Below are 17035 nucleotides of genomic sequence, written 5' to 3' on the forward strand. Positions count from 1 at the left end.
CACAAGACAAAAGTCAGCAAGGCCACTGAGTTATGACTGCAGGAAAAAAACCCATCACTTTCCAAATGCCTGCTCTAAGGAAAAAGGAAGCAATAAAGTTTGATCGATTAAACTTTTAAGCACATGTGAGGTCCAGGAAATATAATTCTTAAGCCATAATGTTGAATTAACGGATCTCATTGCATTTAATTTCTTAGAATGGTGAAGCGTGTGATGTTCCAGACATAGAGGCAAGAGAGCCTCACTGAAATAAACACAACAGGAAAGCCAACTCTCTTTTCACAGATGTCAACAGTCACCAGATTCATAAAAGTAGTAAATTTTGCCTTGCTCAGCCACGAAAACACTCCAACATTTCAATATGAGGAAAAATGAAGCTAAAGTCACAAGAGGGATGGGCACTTCTTCTAAATGCTAACAAGAAAGTCATCTCTATAACACTAGGACATTCTGGGGCCTAGGAGATCATTATGTGGTTTTATTCAAAGCAGTGTAACTTTCTAATCCCTGATTTATTTTCAAAGGAAAAAAAAAAGCCATACTACAGAAAAACTGAAAGGGTTTCCCTTTGAAGGAAAGTGTTAGGGATGGGGGAGTGTGTGTGTACATCTATATACACTTTTTTTGGCAAACCTTTTTTGGAAAATAAATTATTTGGGGGTTTTATTACATTTAACTTAATATTAACTGAACATAACAATCTGAGGCTCAAACTAATTACAGGAGGACTATGTGACAGCCCATACATACGTCTACTTCTGGGAAATCCTGTAATTAACGCCCCTGTGCGATCTACCGACAGCGGGCATCTCTGGGCACACAAGCAGCTCCACCACCAATCACTGCAACTAACCATGAAACTGGGGCAGCACTCTGATCAAGCGGTAAGAACACAAGCAAAACTGACAGGGTTTTCATCCTCACACAAACCCCCACTCATCGCGCCCCTAGATGGTCAGTCTTAGCAGTCTTTGAACCCATAATCATGGAGCTCCTCATCTCTTCAATTCGGTTGAGCAATTACGGAATGCCTCCTGCATATTCAGTGAGCTTTGCCTTTAAAGGGCTTATACTCTAATGAAGGAGTAGGGATAAGACATTCACATACAATGGGCAGCATGAAGCATGATGCCTGAAGTTCCACACGTGTGGGATTAGTCACGTGGAGTCAAACTCCAACTCACTGGAGTTCTGAAGTCCTGTCTTAATGACAGCAAATTTTGAACTTTTGGAAAAATTACTCTTTCCAAGACTTTCTCTTTGGACTTCCTTTGTAACTATTAAGTACTTTTCACTTAGAAGAAAATAGGATCCATCTTCAAAGAGACTTCAAGCCAGGTAGCTACTTGTACCCGTTCTTTCACTACCCTATTTTTGCAATCTTCTCTGACACCAATTCTCCTTACTCAAGTACAAGTTCTATTCTGAAGACTTTTCCCCCCATTATGGAACCAAAGGGACTGACTTCCCAGAGGCAGGACATTTTCACGATGCCAAGGCCTCTGTGGTCAACACCGTGGGGGCCATCCAGGCTGCCTCGGCAACTACCCCTGGGTGAGTTCTCTCAGAATAAACGGGGCTAGCACAGACTGGTGTACCTGCAAGAAGAATAAATGTTGCGTGATCTCCTGAACCAGCTCCTCCTCGGCATTCTCGGGATAAAATTTGGCCAGGAAGTGAAAGGTGACTGGCTCTTCCTTTGAAACATCATGATCCAGCACCTGCACAATTACAGAGCAAAAGAAGAACAAGGTATGTTGGCACCTGTTCCTCCCCTGCCACCATCCTTTTGCAGGGAGCGTATAAATATTTTTCCCTCTCTAAATTCATCACATTTCCCAAAGGCTATGATCCTACAGTTTGAAGCATTCATGAAGCCATCTATAACAAGAGGTAATATTCACCTCACATGGCGTTTCTGAACCAAATTAATCAATATCCCCAACGGGTGAGAGGAGCTGAGATTATTAAGGCACAGATGTTCTCAAGGCCACAGAGATAGTTAAAAAGTAGAAATTTATAACTCAAAGGTCTTGGGCACTATCTTTTACAGTAGGCTGAAGGCTTTTTAATTTTCTAAACTGGTGGATTCTTCCTATATTCTTTTTGTTACTGCTAACCCCCAACATTTAGGTCCAGATCAGGATGGACCTTAGAGATGATGAACTCTATTTTCGTGAAATCCTCTGAACATTAACTGAGCAACAAAAGTGAAATGTGTCCATTGTGGCAACCCTTGTTTCAAGGAACCTCTAGAGATGCCCTACAAAATACTTGAGTGCAGCCAGTAAACCACACTGCCTTTAATCTTCTAACAATTTCATCCACCCACTGAAAAGCTTGAACCATCTGCTCTCCAGAATGAATTTCATTTCAGGACATAAACATGCCATGTGACAGGCTACAAGGCTCCATTAACATGTGTCATAATTTATTTCCTTTGAGCAGCAGGTTCCATGGCTCCTGATGCCCCCAATCTAATATCCATTTGGCCAACACTCAGATATGATTTAAAACTTATTTTGCTGAGAATCACAAAAAGATACACAAAGTTCTGCTGTCTTTGATAGATAATTCTTCATGCTCCTGTCCAAATTCCAGGTGGCAGTGCCCAGGAGATCCAAAATAAACCAGATCTAGGACACTCACTGACACTGGCATGTGGGGGCCCTTCAATGCTCATGATCATGGGAATTACCATATGAAATTTATAACCAGCAGAGATCCCAACAACGAAGATTCAGATTACTGTGTACATATGGAAACACAATTTGAACACTTGAGCTTAGAGTCAAACTTGTAAAAAACAGGAGGCGTTCATTGTTTATCATGCCATGCAGCAGATGATAAAATCAATTGCAAGGGGTACCATTTGGAGTAAGAATTAGACATTGACTTATTTTGAGATCTAGGGGTCTTTTAGGAGTTACTAACAAAAGCAGATGGCCCTGTTCCCAAATGTCTTCATGGTTAGATAGGCAGGTAAGTAGGTAAGTGTGGCTTTGTGTGCACATGTGAATCCACGCAGAAGGCAGTTTCCCTAGGCAATATCCATTTCTAAGCCACATTAGAACTGCCGGGAGCCCCAACTCATCATCCAGGCCTCAGAAGCCCCAGAGAATCATAAAGACTTAAGACAAAATGGTCATTCTGTCTTCACCACAGGGACCAGGGCACTCTTTATTCTTTAGATCGTGTTAATGACTAAATTGAGTTGGGCCACAGTGTTTCTTGAAAAGACTTAAAAACATTCCCTAAAGAACATGAGTCCCAAGCAAATCTTTCAAAGACATAAACTGTATTTAAAAAAAAAAAAAAGGGCATAATAATATAATAGTAATTTTTATTCATAAAGCCTGACTAGTGGTTCAGTAAGTTGAATAGCATAAAGCCAGAAGCAATCAGCCTGGTGACAATGAATAAAGAAGCCAGGGATGGCAACAGTTTTATGCTCATTGGTTCTGCTCACCTAGGAGAGTGTGTGAGGGGCAGTAAGCCTGTGGCATCTCCAGAACCTGTTTTCTACATGACTTACTCAGGACTTGCCCCTTTCTCTACTGTGCATCCATAATGCCCCATGATGAGTAAAGAAGCTAGGCACATGCTCAGGGAAAAACCAGAGCACACACCAGCCTCACTGGTTTCATCAAGTTCCAGCCCAACCTTCTTGTCCATTTTGAGCCAGGCCACGGTGTCCTTGATTGTGTACTGCAGTCCAAAGAACCAAGTTTCCCGAAGCCCCAGGGTCCGGCACACCAAATCAAAGAGGTCCTTCCCTTTCCACTTCATCTGCAATATAACAGACCAATAGGGAAGGGCAGCGTGAGCAAAAAGTCATAATCCACTTGAACAAAAACCTTTTCTCTGTACTCCCTACTCTCAGGTGCCAAAATGTGGGGATGGCACTAAGATGGCTGATGAGCACAGAATTCCTAAATAATTTTAAAGCTTCCTACACAAAACCATGAGTGGGAAAATACCAATTAGAGCTTAATGGCTTAATCACTGCAAAGCATACACAATACCTCCCTTGGACAGTTCCTTACAGATCTTAATATCCCCAAAGCTGCTAATTTAGGAAAGCTGGTAAATAAGCATCCTCATTTAGGAGAGTCTAGCCTCTTCAGTTAACCCAGGGAGATGGCTAGCTTCTAGGGACATTGATTTCTTTGAGACTTTGTCATTGATTTAAAGAAAATTTTTTTAATGTTTATTTCTTTTTGAGGGGTGGGGTGGGGGTGGGAGGAGACCCAGAATCCTAAAGGGGCTCCAGGCTCTGAGCTGTCCGCACGGAGCCCGATGCAGGGCTTGAACTCACAAATGACGAGATCATGACCTGAGCTGAAGTCAGAAGCCACCCAGGCACCCCAGTCGTTGATTTTTTTTTTTTTAAATCATGACAGTGTCCTTTGATAAAAAGCTAGTGTTTTCTTGTTTTTGTTTTATAAAGACTAGTTTTACTGAAAGTTTTTTTTTAAAGCAATACAGGGGAGGAAGTTAAAACCCAAGCCATAAATCACGTACAGTCAGCCCAACTACACATCCTTCCTATTCCGATGCATAACTGAGGCCAAAGGAGAGGTGACTCACCCATGGTCACACGGAGCAATTTCAAATTCTCGGTATCTAAACCCAGGGAATGAACAGACACCAATAAACTGCAGCATGCTTAACCTACAGCTTCACTTTCAAAAGGATCTAAAGCAATGGCTGCTAAACCCTTTTCTCAGCTTTTCAATCTCAGAAAATGGAAAAGCAAGTTCAACATCTTAATAGGGGAAAAAATGCCCAGCCGCTTGGTAAATGTTGCCACCTTGTGGCTTCCAAGTTAAATCACCCAGGGTGTTCCCTTACAAGCCCCTCAGCTGCTGCTTGCCCCCAAGCCCCACCCCTGCTGGCCCCCAGGTATCAGGTGGACATTCAACTGTACACCAGGGACAGTTGTGAGCACACGAGACACATCACAGACATGGAGGTCACAGTAAGAATAATCTTGGGATTCAAATGCAAAGTCGCCAGACACCCGAAGGACAAGACCACTGGACTGCAGAAGCATCTGTCCTTCTCCAGCCCTCATTAGAAATCTTCTCCCAATGTCCTGGCACATGGAAGATGCATAATGAAAAGGAATGGGAGAAGAAGTTAGGGTTTAGAGACAGGTTATAAAAGCAAGAAGGAAAAAAATAAGTTAGACCTCTAATATCTGATTGGCTCTTGCTAAAACCTGATTGCACAGAGCATTTTTCAAGTAGGTCTTCTATTTTTAATATATATGAATGAACAGTGTGTTCTCTGGGAGGTACTCAGCAGGAAAGCCCATCCATTCTCCGTGTTTACAGTCAAAGAGCAAAGTAGCGACCCAGATGGAAGGGCACCAAAACCGCAGCAGACAAGTGGCTGAGGTATGAAATGGCTTTTGTCCTTCACGGGGGCCACTTCTCCTGTATGTCCTTCTAGCTCTGCCCCATCTCCTCTCTGTGACTTTAGTGAGACCCCTGTAACACTACAAAGGATGAGGTCTTTAGAAATTATTTTGAGTAGAATAAAATAAAATGACAAGTTTTATTAAAAAAAAAAAAAATGATGGCCTTCCCCTTCTGCAAGGCTTGCTAAACGCTTGCGGGCACACCCATTCCCCAGTCTGACAACAGCACAAAGGATTTTTTAATTCAAGGCAGGTTTTAATTCCTACAGGCAGACTTCACGGAAGAAATGTTATTTTGGAAAACTAGGAGCTTCGGGATGCTGATTATCCTCTTGTCTCTATTTTAAGCCGGTACATAGTATATAAATTATAAATGACTACCTTTCTAGGAGATAATGTAAGGCTAAAGAACAGACATTAACTTGGAGAAGTTGAACACCCAAGGGCCAGGAAGATCACAGTATGGATTCCCAGGCTGCCATAACTCACAGCCACGGAGGGGCCGGGCTCTGCCACGGAGGACCCGGGCGCAATTGGGACGTGCAGCACATCTTAACCAAAGCTGAGAATAGTGAATTTCTTGACTGGGGGGAGAGGGGGTGGAGTTTAAATTCTCAAACATAGTATCATATTAAAGCAGTTTTCCTGCATTCCTTTCTACTTCTTTGTTTTTAAAATGCAAAACGACCCCTGTTGAATGCAAATAGACGTCTTTGTTTCCAGGAAGCTTGCAAGAAAGTGAGGAGAGGGGGGGAAAAATCTCACACCAATTCACGGTGTCTTATTTAGATTCTTAACTTTGACTCTAAGGATCATAGAATGTCAGTGTTGGATGTGAGCCGGAGTCATTAGCTACTGTAGACCCCTCCCCTTTAAGTATAAATAAGGAAACCGAGTCACAGATTCTTTGGCAGCCTTCTGAAGCAGACACTGGCCTTTTTCCTGGCGATCTAAGGTAGGCAACCCCCTCAGCTTCTCAACGGCCTCTTTTTCTGCTAGGAGCCTTTCCATTTGTCTTGCCTTCCACCAGCACTCCCCAACCACCTTTTCCAGTAAGAAACGTGTCTTAACACTCTTCTCCCATCCTGAAACCAAACCCATTCTTGGGAAGAGCCATATATTGCTCCTTTACAGCTCAGTGTGAATTAAAGCCTCTGCTACAGCTCATTCTTTGAACAAGCACTACAGAGCACATCCTATATGCCCCGAAATGCCAGACACTGAGGACGCAAAATGGTGGATGCATGGGCCCTATGGGAGACACAAGCAAGGACCTAAGTCAGAAAAGGCTTTAGAGAACAAATGAGGGTTAGACGAAAGAGAGAAAGAATTCTTAAAAAGAAAATCATGATAATCTCAGTGAAATGCAAGTCATCTGGTAGAGCTGAGACAGCCTGAACTCAAGAGGGGGCGTGGTGAGAATGGGGCGCCATGTGGGGCCAGGTGGCTCGTCTTGGGAGTCACTGAAGGCTCTTGGGCAGAGGAGTAATGGGATCAGATCAGCATTCCAGAATGCACTGGACAGGGCGGACAATAAGTTGGAGGAAAGGAGCCTAGAATCAAGAAGGGCAGAAAGGAGGCCAACTCCCGCCTTGATTAAGGCAGTGGGAGGGAGAGAAGACAGCCTGAGAATTGGAAAGAAGGCAGTCCCAGAGCTGGCACCTGAGTGCTGGTAGGGACTGAGGGATCAAGAATGAAGAGGGACACCTGCATTTCTGGCTTGAACAGTAGATGGTTCCACTAGAGGAGAGATGGCATACAGGAGGAGCAGCATGTTTCAGAGGGAATAGATGAACAATTGTTAGGATAAGTTACCATGTCAGAGGAAACCAGGTAGAGATGTCCTAAATACATTTGATTTAAAGTCTTATTAGCTCAGGGGCGCCTGGGTGGTTCAGAGGGTTAAACGTCCGACTTCGGCTCAGGTCATGATTTCATGGTTCGTGAGTTTAAGCCCTGCATCAGCCTCACTGCTGTCAGCACAGGGCCCTCTTCAGATCCTCTGTCCCCCTCTCTCTCTGTCCCTCCCCAGCTCACGCATACGCATGCTCTCTTTCTCTCTCAAAAATTAATAAATATTTTTGAGCTCAATTTATTAGCTCTATTTATAAAATCAAATGTTCTATCATAAAGTAATTAAGAAGTTTTTCTTTTGGAGGTGCCTGGGTAGCTCAGTCAGTTAAACCTCTGACTCCTGATTTCGGCTCAGGTCATGATCTCACAGTTCCGGAGTTCGAGCCCTACATCAGACTCTGTGCTGACAGTGGAAGCCTGCTCAGGATTCTCTCTCTTCTCTCTCTGCCCTACCCCCCCCCCCCACCTCAAAAATAAATAAACATTTCGTTAAAAAAAGAAGAAAGGGCGCCTGGGTGGCTTAGTCGGTTGGGCGGCCGACTTCAGCTCAGGTCATGATCTCATGGTCCGTGAGTTCGAGCCCCGCGTCAGGCTCTGTGCTGACAGCTCAGAGCCCGGAGCCTGCTTTGGATTCTGTGTCTCCCTCTCTCTGACCCTCCCCCGTTCATGCTCTGTCTCTCTCTGTCTCAAAAATAAATAAACGTTAAAAAAAGAAGAAGAAAAGGTTTTTCTTTTGGGTTCAATCTAACCTCCAACACATTGTGTACCTACATGAGGTTCCACTTTTCAACAAGCCCTTCCCTAAGTGTATGCAGACTTGTTTAGTCCTCTTAATTTGGGTTTCTTTTATTTTACTTATTTTGAGAAAGAGAGAAGAGTGTGTGAGCATGCAAGCAGGGGAGGAGCAGAAAGAGGAGGAGAGAGAGAATCCCAAGCAGTCTCCCTATGGTCAGCACAGAGCCTGACGCAAAGCTTGATTGAACCCATGGAACGTAAGATTATGACCTGAGCTAAAATCAGTAGTTGGATGCTTAACCAACTAAGCCACCCAGAAACCCTGGGTTTCTACTGCTTTACAAACAAGAACCACTGGTCACAGTTGTTCCAGGTGATTCCCATGGCACTCTGTAAAAGGAGGTCTTGGGTTGTGAATGGGCTTCCTTGGTGCCAGATGACTCACCAGAATGTGACCGTGTCCCTTTTTACAGTTTTATCAGTGATCCACTGCATTGTGCTGATGCTGTGACGTGATCTGAACATCTGAGTGTCTCCTAAGATTGGAGGTGCCTCAGAGCAATAGTGACATCAGTCATCTCTCTGTTGCCCACAGTGCCCAGTCGACTTTGTACATAAAAGACACAGCAGGGGCACCTGGGTGGCTCGGTCAGTGGGGCATCTGACTTCGGCTCAGGTCATGATCTGACGGCTTGTGAGTTCAAGCCCCACATCGGGCTCTGGGCTGACAGCTCGGAGCCTGGAACCTGCTTCGGATTCTGTGTCTCCCTCCCTCTCTGACCCTTCCCCACTCACACTCTGTCTCTCTCTCAAAAGTAAATAAACATTAAAAAAATTTAAAAAAAAAAAAAAAGACACAGCAAACGGGGCACCTGGGTGGCTCAGTTAGTTAAGCTTCTGACTTCGGCTCAGGTCCTGATCTCACGATTCGTGAGTTCAAGCCCCATGTTGGGCTCTGTATGACAAGCTCGGGGCCTGGAGCCTGCTTTGGATTCTGTGTCTCCCTCGCTCCCTGCCCCTCCCCCACTCTGTCTCTGTCTCTCTCTCAAAAATAAACAAACATTAAAAAAAAATAATAAAAATTTTAAAAAGATACAGTAAACAATGGTGTCAAACAGAAGACTCGCCTACTTCAAAAACCCAAGGCTCGGGGCACGTGGGTGTCTCAGTCGGTTAAACATCTGGCTCTTGATTTCACCTCAGGTCATGATCTCATGGTTCATGAGATCAAGCCCCACGCTGGACTCTGTACTGACAAGCACAGAGCCTGCTTGGGATTCTTCCCCACCCCACCCCCGCTCCTCCCCAGCTCATTCTCTCCCTCTCTCTCAAAATGAATAAATATTAAAAAAAAACAAAAAACAAGGTTCAAAAACGTAAAGCAAAATTAGCTGCCATGCATCCACTCCTCCAACAAATATTTCATGAACACACCTTGTGTCCAAGCACCACTCAAGGTACAGAAGATAATAAGGAACAAAAGAGACAGTCTCTGCTCTTACAAAATGAGCTTAGGACATGAGCCAGTCACCTCCCTCACCCTACACACAATAATCAACTTCAAGCGTGGTTTCTAGCACTACAACACTTGTGAGTGCCACAATAGGGACCCCCAGGAAGGGACACTGTCTTCGAGGGCAGGGAAGAATGGCATCTAAATTAACTCTCATGGTGGGAGACGGGAGCCAAGTGAAGACTGGGCTTGAGGAAGAAACAGTGAACAGGGTAGTGTGATCCAAGCACGGGAACAGCATATGTAAAGGTCTAGAGGCAAAAAAGCTTAGATGGTCCGTGTAGGAAATGAAAGCACCGTAGTTCAGTTTGACTGGAGAATTACTGCTGTGCTTCTGCAAGGACCCAAACTGCCACCTAACACCAATTCTTTGTCAACTAACTCCACCTCTCACTTTCACCACAGAACCCAAAAAGTTATCCGGGTGACTGTCTTCTCCCTTTTCCCCAAGGAGAAAACATAACCATATCATTCCAGATATACAGAAGTCGAATCATTACCTAAGATGGATGCCTCTGTACATTAGGGCTTAATTCTTTCCAGGAACCAGTCTAAGAGGCACAGATAGATAGCTGTCTAACATCAGTATGAATCTCCGTGCTGTCACTGTGTGACCTCGGGCAGGTTATTGAACTTCCTTGTGCTTCGCGATGGGGATAATAAACAGACCCTGTCTTAGCAGATTAATCTAAGGATTAAGTACATTAATATATGTTAAAAGCCTAAATACTTAGTAAATATAGTGCCCAGCTCATGGTAAATACTCAATAAAGGGTGGTCATTATTCATTCTAATCCCACCTCCTCTCCTTACATTCTCAAATGGTGCCATGTAAAGCCTCCTGGTCCTGTTTCACTCCATGGATGATGGATGACAGATCAGAAAGGGCACCATCAATTCTCATCGAGCTAACCATGCTATCACTCATTTGACAAACACTTATTGAGCACCCATTACATCCTAGTCATTATGTTCGGCACAAGAGATAAATGATGAATTCAGGACAAGACACTGTCCCCATTCATGTCTGACAGGGAAGACAGGTAGGTAAATAGATAACAAAAATGCAACCTGGTAAAGGCTAACAGACCACGGTGCTGTGGAAACACAGCTCGGGCCTGGGGGCCTGGGGTGAGGGGCTTCCCTGAGGAGACACGGTCTGAGCTGGGTCTTGGAAGCCAGGCAGTAGTTGATACTCTGGTGAAGGGGCTGAAGAAAGGGAGGTCATGCCAGCCAGAGGGAACAGCATGTCTGCCGCTTGGGTCCAAGCTGTTGCAAAGTGAAGGAATGTTCTTTGCACTTTTCTAGTTAGTATCTATCTGACAAGCAGCATAATTACACTATCTGCAGTACTGAATGTTCAATGCGGTACTGAATAGGCAGCTTCCGCCCGATGCATGTGACACTTCGGACTCTCCACAAGTTGATTAGGAAGCAGGTTGCTCAGTCATGGGTTCCAAGCAGCCACGCATCCCATAATGACACCTGCCAGATCTCTAAGAAGATCCCACGGCCAGTGGGATGAGTCTCATATTTATTTTTTTATTAAAATATTTCCTTTTCTGATACCTGATAGCACATAAGCCTTCCAGGCTTTGCCCTTACACTACTTAAAGGTCTTTTTGTTAGGGTCTGTTCTTTTTCCAGAACAGATGCTTTAGTGTTCACTGAGGCCCATGTCTCTCCACCTGGCCTAAGTGTTCAAACTCCTCCCCACACATCGGCACAGCTCTGTGCCTCATCTCGGCCTAATGAAGAGCAGGGACGCTAACAGGCAGACAATCATTTTGCAGACAGGAAAAGGGAGGCGGCAGGAGTGAGAGAGGTGATCTGCAGGGAGAAGGCAGGAAGAAGCACAAATCTGGACTCCATGGTGTGCAAGCAAGCTCCTGCTCTGCAAGCCTTGTCCTCGAGGTGCCCTTCAAGCAGAGGGGCTGATGGTAGTGAGCCTGGAAGGACAATGCTGCTGGCTCTGTGGCTGTGCTCTCCCATTACTTTAACAGGCTGCAGTGCTATTTCATAGATATATACTTGTGCCTGCATCAAAGATAGATGCGTATGAACTTTATAAACGGGACTAAGTGCTGTCAGCTTGTTATTTTTCGTAGGGGCGGGATTTATGAGCTTTACCCAAAGTGAAGTGCTTGTAATTTATCAACCTAGGATGTTTTAAGTAAATAGCACTAAGCACTCACCCTCCACAGCAGGAACATAGCACTTCTCTGTTGTAGGAAGCAACTGGCACCAATAACCTACAGCGCTGATTGGGGTCTATTAACCGGGGAAATGTTATGAATAGCATCTCTTGGCCAGGTTTAGACTCACAACCCTAAAACTACCATTTGTTTTTTACTTTCGACACTTCACATTGCATTTCTCCCACTGCTTTCTCTGGGTCATGCAGCCACCAACAATCACACTTACTCACTGATAAACCCGGGGAGGGTCAGTAGGAAACCAGCTCCATGATGGGAAACGGCCACAGTTAGAAGATGACAACTTTCTTAAAGAAAGAGAACTGAATTTGGCCACCATCTGTGAAGTGTTGAAGAATTAAGACAACAGAGAAACTTCGGCTTTATAAAGAAGACTCAAATCTGGAAAAAGCAACCAGGGAAAACAACATTCCATTTCATAGAGGTCTGGGGGACTAGCCGCACAAGGCATGCTATTTGATTAGCTGTCTCTTCCAGAAGATGAAAGAGAAGTGACAAACCCAGCATTTGCTTATTAGGGTTTAACTCACAAGCTGCCCTAGTATTTGCCATAAAAACTGTCAAAAGGTTAGCCCCCTTACAGATAGAGCAATGAAGGAACTGTGCCTCCCCAGGCTCAGGACATGGGCCATGTGTTTACCACTATTTCAGAAATGGAAAACCAAGGATAACTGTGATTTCCTCTCTTAACATTTACCCCTAACTGACTTCTGCAGTCATCGCTGGCCTACAAGAACCAGTTTGTAAGTCTAGAGGGACGCCTGGGTGGCTCAGTTGGTAAAGCGTCTAACTCTTGATTTTGGCTTAGGTCATGATCTCAAGGTTGGTGAGACGGAGCCCCACGTTGGCCTCTGCAGTGACAGCATGGTTCCTGCTTGGGATTCTCTCTCCCCACGCTGTCTGCCCCTCTCACGGTCATGCATGTGCAGGCACACGCTCTCGTTTTCTCTCAAAATAAATAAACATTTATTTTTTAAAAAGTCTAAAAAATTTAAGATGCTAATCTAAATATAACTTCTATTTGTCCATTTTGAAAAAAAATAGATACCAAATACTTCCATTTACAAGATAAACACAATGGAAAAAGTGGTAACAATGGTTTTCCTGTGCAGTAAGTGAATAATGGGCTCCATTAAAATCTATTCTGGTTGGGGTGTCTGGGCGGCTCAGGTGGTTAAGTGTCCAACTTCGGCTCAGGTTGTGATCTCATGGTTTGTGGGTTTGAGCCCTGCATAGGGCTCTGTGCTGACAGCTCAGCCTGCTTTGGAGTCCGCGTCTCCCTATCTCTGTCCCTCCCCCGCTTGCACTCTGTCTCTCTCTCTCAAAAATAAACAAACATCAAAAAAAAAATTTTTTTTTAAATCTATTCTGGTTAATCAAAGAGGATAAACAAGTATAGTAATGAAGGTGTAAAACTGACATGCCCAGACTCAAGGTGTGGTATCATCCATCACACCACAGAAGTGGGCTCTTGTGTCTCATGAACCGAAATTGCAAAACTATTGAGCCGTTTCCTGTCACGATTAAAGGACACCTCACACCTAATCAGCCATTATTTCCCAACACAAGGGAAAAGGGAACACTCCAAAAAAGAGATCAACTTCTCTGTTCTACCAAACACAACCCCTATATTTCTCATCTAAATCTGGGCAAAAACCTCTTCGCAAAAAAGACCACCTCCAATCTCTTGCCTGTCAGTTTCTGCCATAATCAAACGCAGCCAGTAATTTTCCTCTCCTAATCCCCCAATCATCTGTTAGTATGCCAAATATATTTAAATTAATGGTTTCAAGGGATGCCTGGGTGGATCAGTTGGTTGAGCGTCTGACTTCTGCTCAGACCATGACCTCATGGTTCATGGGTTCGAGCTCTGCATCGGGCTCTGCACTGGCAGTATGGAGCCTGCCTGGGATTCTCTTTTTCCTTCTCTTTCTTTGCCCCTTCCCCACTTGTGCTCTCAATCTCTGTCTCTCTCAAAAATAAATAAACCTTTAAAAAAAAGTTTAAATTAATGGTTTAAAGGCCCTCCACCAATTACTTCCTCTCTCCAACCAATTACCCTGTTACAACCCAGCCTGTGCCCTCCCAAGTCAGCAAACCTATTGCTTCCATTTATCCAGAACCAGACCTTACTAAGGTCCATTCCTTTATCTCACCATTGTCCCCTTCCCCCATACAACGCCAGGTACATGAGTCAGTATGTACTTTATATACTCGGGGAAAATGAGGTGTTTGTCTTTCTCCAAGATCCCTGTCTTTCCTCCAGTCTTACAGATCACAAACTCCTTGAAGGCAAGGTTTACTATGCACACCATACACACACACACAGACACACACACACACACACACCATGCTGTAAGTCTCCCAGAACACAAGCAAGTACTGCATAACCTGTGGCCACTCCATAAGTGCTTGTGGTTGGCTGATGATGTGGATGATAATGATGATGATAAGTAGATGAGGCTTCTGAGTAGAACAGTCTTCTAAGTAATGATTGCAATGAAGCAAGAATTTATGATACTCCTTATTAAAATTCTAATTGCATAATTGGGCCTTAAGGTATACATTTTCCCCCTTTGGTGACACACTGATTTCTTTTCTCTAAAAATACCTTGGCAAAGAAATCCAAATCTTGGAGAGCCAACCAAGAAAAATTTCCATAGAACAAAAGAAACTACTAAGAAACAAATCACAGCACCTTGGGAAGCCACAAAATGGAGGTTTTAAACTCTAAGTCTTTCAAAACTAAGTGAATTATAGTTTTCTGGGGGAAAAAAGTCCTTATGTTTGTAGCTTCTGGCATGTTTCCCGCTACAGTGGAAAGAAGGTATGGGAGCAGCAGTGAACCCAGAGAAGGGATCTGTATCCTAAACTCTACTTCTACCATACACAAGCCTATATATAACCTTGAGTGAGCCATGCAACTCCACTGGGCCTCAGTTTCTTCCTCTGTCAATCTCCTATGACCTCTGTGCAAGGTCCCGATTTTATGATGCTATGAAAAAAGATGAGGCATTTCAAAGTCAGCTGACAGAGCAAAAAGAAACAATACAGTTATGGTGCTATAAAAGCAATACAGTCCCCCAAAAGCAAAGGAGACAATCTCTATCTTTGGAATTTAGCTCACAACATGAGAGCAATCATAGCCTTGTCAAATAGCTATAAAACACCCAAACCTGCTGTGTTGGGAAAGTCACTTAACCTCTTTGGGTCTCAGCTTCCACAATCATCAAGTGGTCTTTGAGGATTAACACCCTCTGAGTCTATGAGCTTGAGATGGTTTTGTATAAACCATGTAGCACTTTTTCCACTGTTATAATAATTTTCTTTTAATCCTTTAACATTCCATTCTATATCTTAAAATCATTTTCAGGGATGTAAATGACACTTAACATTTAATTTATGTGTGCTTTCTACATTCTTTCTCCTTACTCAGGGTTTGCCATTGCTACTGTGCTCCTTACTCCTAATAATCAAGAGCTGTATTAATAATAAACTCTCAATGTAACAAAAATGGTCATTGTAATGTGACTGAAAAATAACTTTTTTAGCACCTAGCACCCTGTTGATACGCAGCAATTATCAATAATCACAAAATGTTGAAATACTGAGAATAATAATTCTGCAGAGAGCTACAAACAGGAAACACTTGGTGCAGGTAGACACAGAGCTAAATTTTAAATGTCTAAACGTGAGGTAAAACTAGTAGACTGAGGGATGCCTGGGTGGCTCAGTCAGTTAAGCATCCGACTCTTGAATTCAGCTCATGTCATGATCTCACAGTTTGTGGGTTCAAGCCCCACATCGGGCTCTGCACTCACCGCATGGAGCTTGCTTGGGTTTCTCTTTCTCTCTCTGCCCCTCCCCCACATTCGCTCATGTGTGCGCTGTCTCTCAAAATAAATAAATAAATATCAAAAAACAAACAAACTAGAAGACCGAAACACAACCCATGACTAAGTATTATCCAGCCGATTAACTCCTCCTGCCCCAGGATATCACAAAAATTACAGTTTGTATTTAAAAGCACACTCTTTCAAAAAAGCTCCTGGCAAAACAGCTGGAGCATAATCCATCCGTGTAAATGAGCTCATGGAGAACCCCAATTCTAGCCTAGAAAGAAATTGTAAACATTCGGGTTCTGTTTCTAGCTTGACCTGTCACAGTGGTCAGTGATTAGGACACTGATTTAACAACACTGGAAGGTATAGGTAGGAGCATACAGGGCTGGTAAAAATGTCTGCAGGTGGATGAGGACGACTGTGGGTTGAAGACTTCTTTAACATATTTATGAGACTGATTTAATCTCCAGTCAATATGAGTAGGACACTAGATAAAGACACTGTTGCTGAATTTAAAACTACAGATCAGTTCAGATAAGTTCAGTAATTACTCTGGGCTTCAGTTTTAAGTTTTATCTGAAAGTCAAATTATCAAAACGCCTAAAGATTGAAACTGGGAAGGTGGATGGGGGAACCATAAGTAATGTAACTCACAAGGAGCTTTTGTGACTTTTCCAAAGCTCAGTCTTTTCTTTTCTTTTTTTTTTTTTTTTTTTTGCAAAGAAGCAAAAAGTCAAATAGTGTTGAGGGCTGGAAGAGAAAAAGGACCCGATGCCTTTAGAAATGATGTTCTCTGACCCCACCTAGTGGTGGCCGGAGTGATTTCTAGGCTGGGATAAGCACCTTGAGTCTCCGCACTGGTGACTGAAGATTTGATTAAAGATTTTTTTTCCCCTGAGATCAGCACCAGTTTGGTAATAAATTTTTATGTGCTAAAAATGTACTAAAACATGTGGATTTAGAATCTAAATTAGACAAAGCAAAGACAGGAGGATGACACACATCATCCTGTAACAAACCAGAGAAGCCTCATCACCAGCTGGCTAAAAAGATTAGCAGCTCTGAGAAAATTCAACTCTGGGTTTTTAAGACCTCAAATGCCTTTAACTTCTGAAATTAAAAATAAACAAGCACCAAAAATGTTCTTGGACAAAATGCAAAACTAGCATGAATAATTGGAGAAGTCGTCAAAAACAAAGAACAGAGAAAAATGACACACTGGGGACAAAAGAACAGAAAACAAATATGGCAGAAATCAGAAAAGAATCCTGTTATCACAGTGGGCATCAAGAGATCAATCATATAGCACATCACAAAAAAAAAAGATCCTTAAACAGAAATATGGTGTAGGATAAAGCTCATTATATTTAGACTAATTCTGGAGTCGAGAGAGCCTACATTTACAAAGGTGTGGATAACCTGAAGAAGATTCAAAGAAAATAAAAATGAT

At 43.3% G+C, this 17035-nt stretch overlaps 1 protein-coding gene across 12 annotated transcripts in view; it reads right to left on the reverse strand.

The window, feature by feature from the left end:
- The window catches only part of NF2 (NF2, moesin-ezrin-radixin like (MERLIN) tumor suppressor), an 80126-nt gene that overhangs the window by 48332 nt on the left and 14759 nt on the right, over window positions 1-17035 (reverse strand). For 10 of the 12 annotated variants that reach the window (XM_019426616.2, XM_019426617.2, XM_019426614.2 and 7 more), the window contains exons 2-3: window positions 3664-3789; window positions 1599-1721 (exon numbers count right to left, since the gene is read on the reverse strand). In XM_019426616.2, the coding sequence (XP_019282161.1) occupies window positions 1599-1721; window positions 3664-3789 (249 nt within the window). The remainder of the gene's footprint in view (window positions 1-1598; window positions 1722-3663; window positions 3790-17035) is intronic. The other 2 variants (XM_019426613.2, XM_019426615.2) reach the window with 1 other exon arrangement.

The sequence above is a fragment of the Panthera pardus genome, unplaced genomic scaffold (genome assembly GCF_024362965.1).
Source record: "Panthera pardus isolate Hobbes unplaced genomic scaffold, ASM2436296v1 HiC_scaffold_15, whole genome shotgun sequence".
NCBI lineage: Eukaryota > Metazoa > Chordata > Mammalia > Carnivora > Felidae > Panthera > Panthera pardus.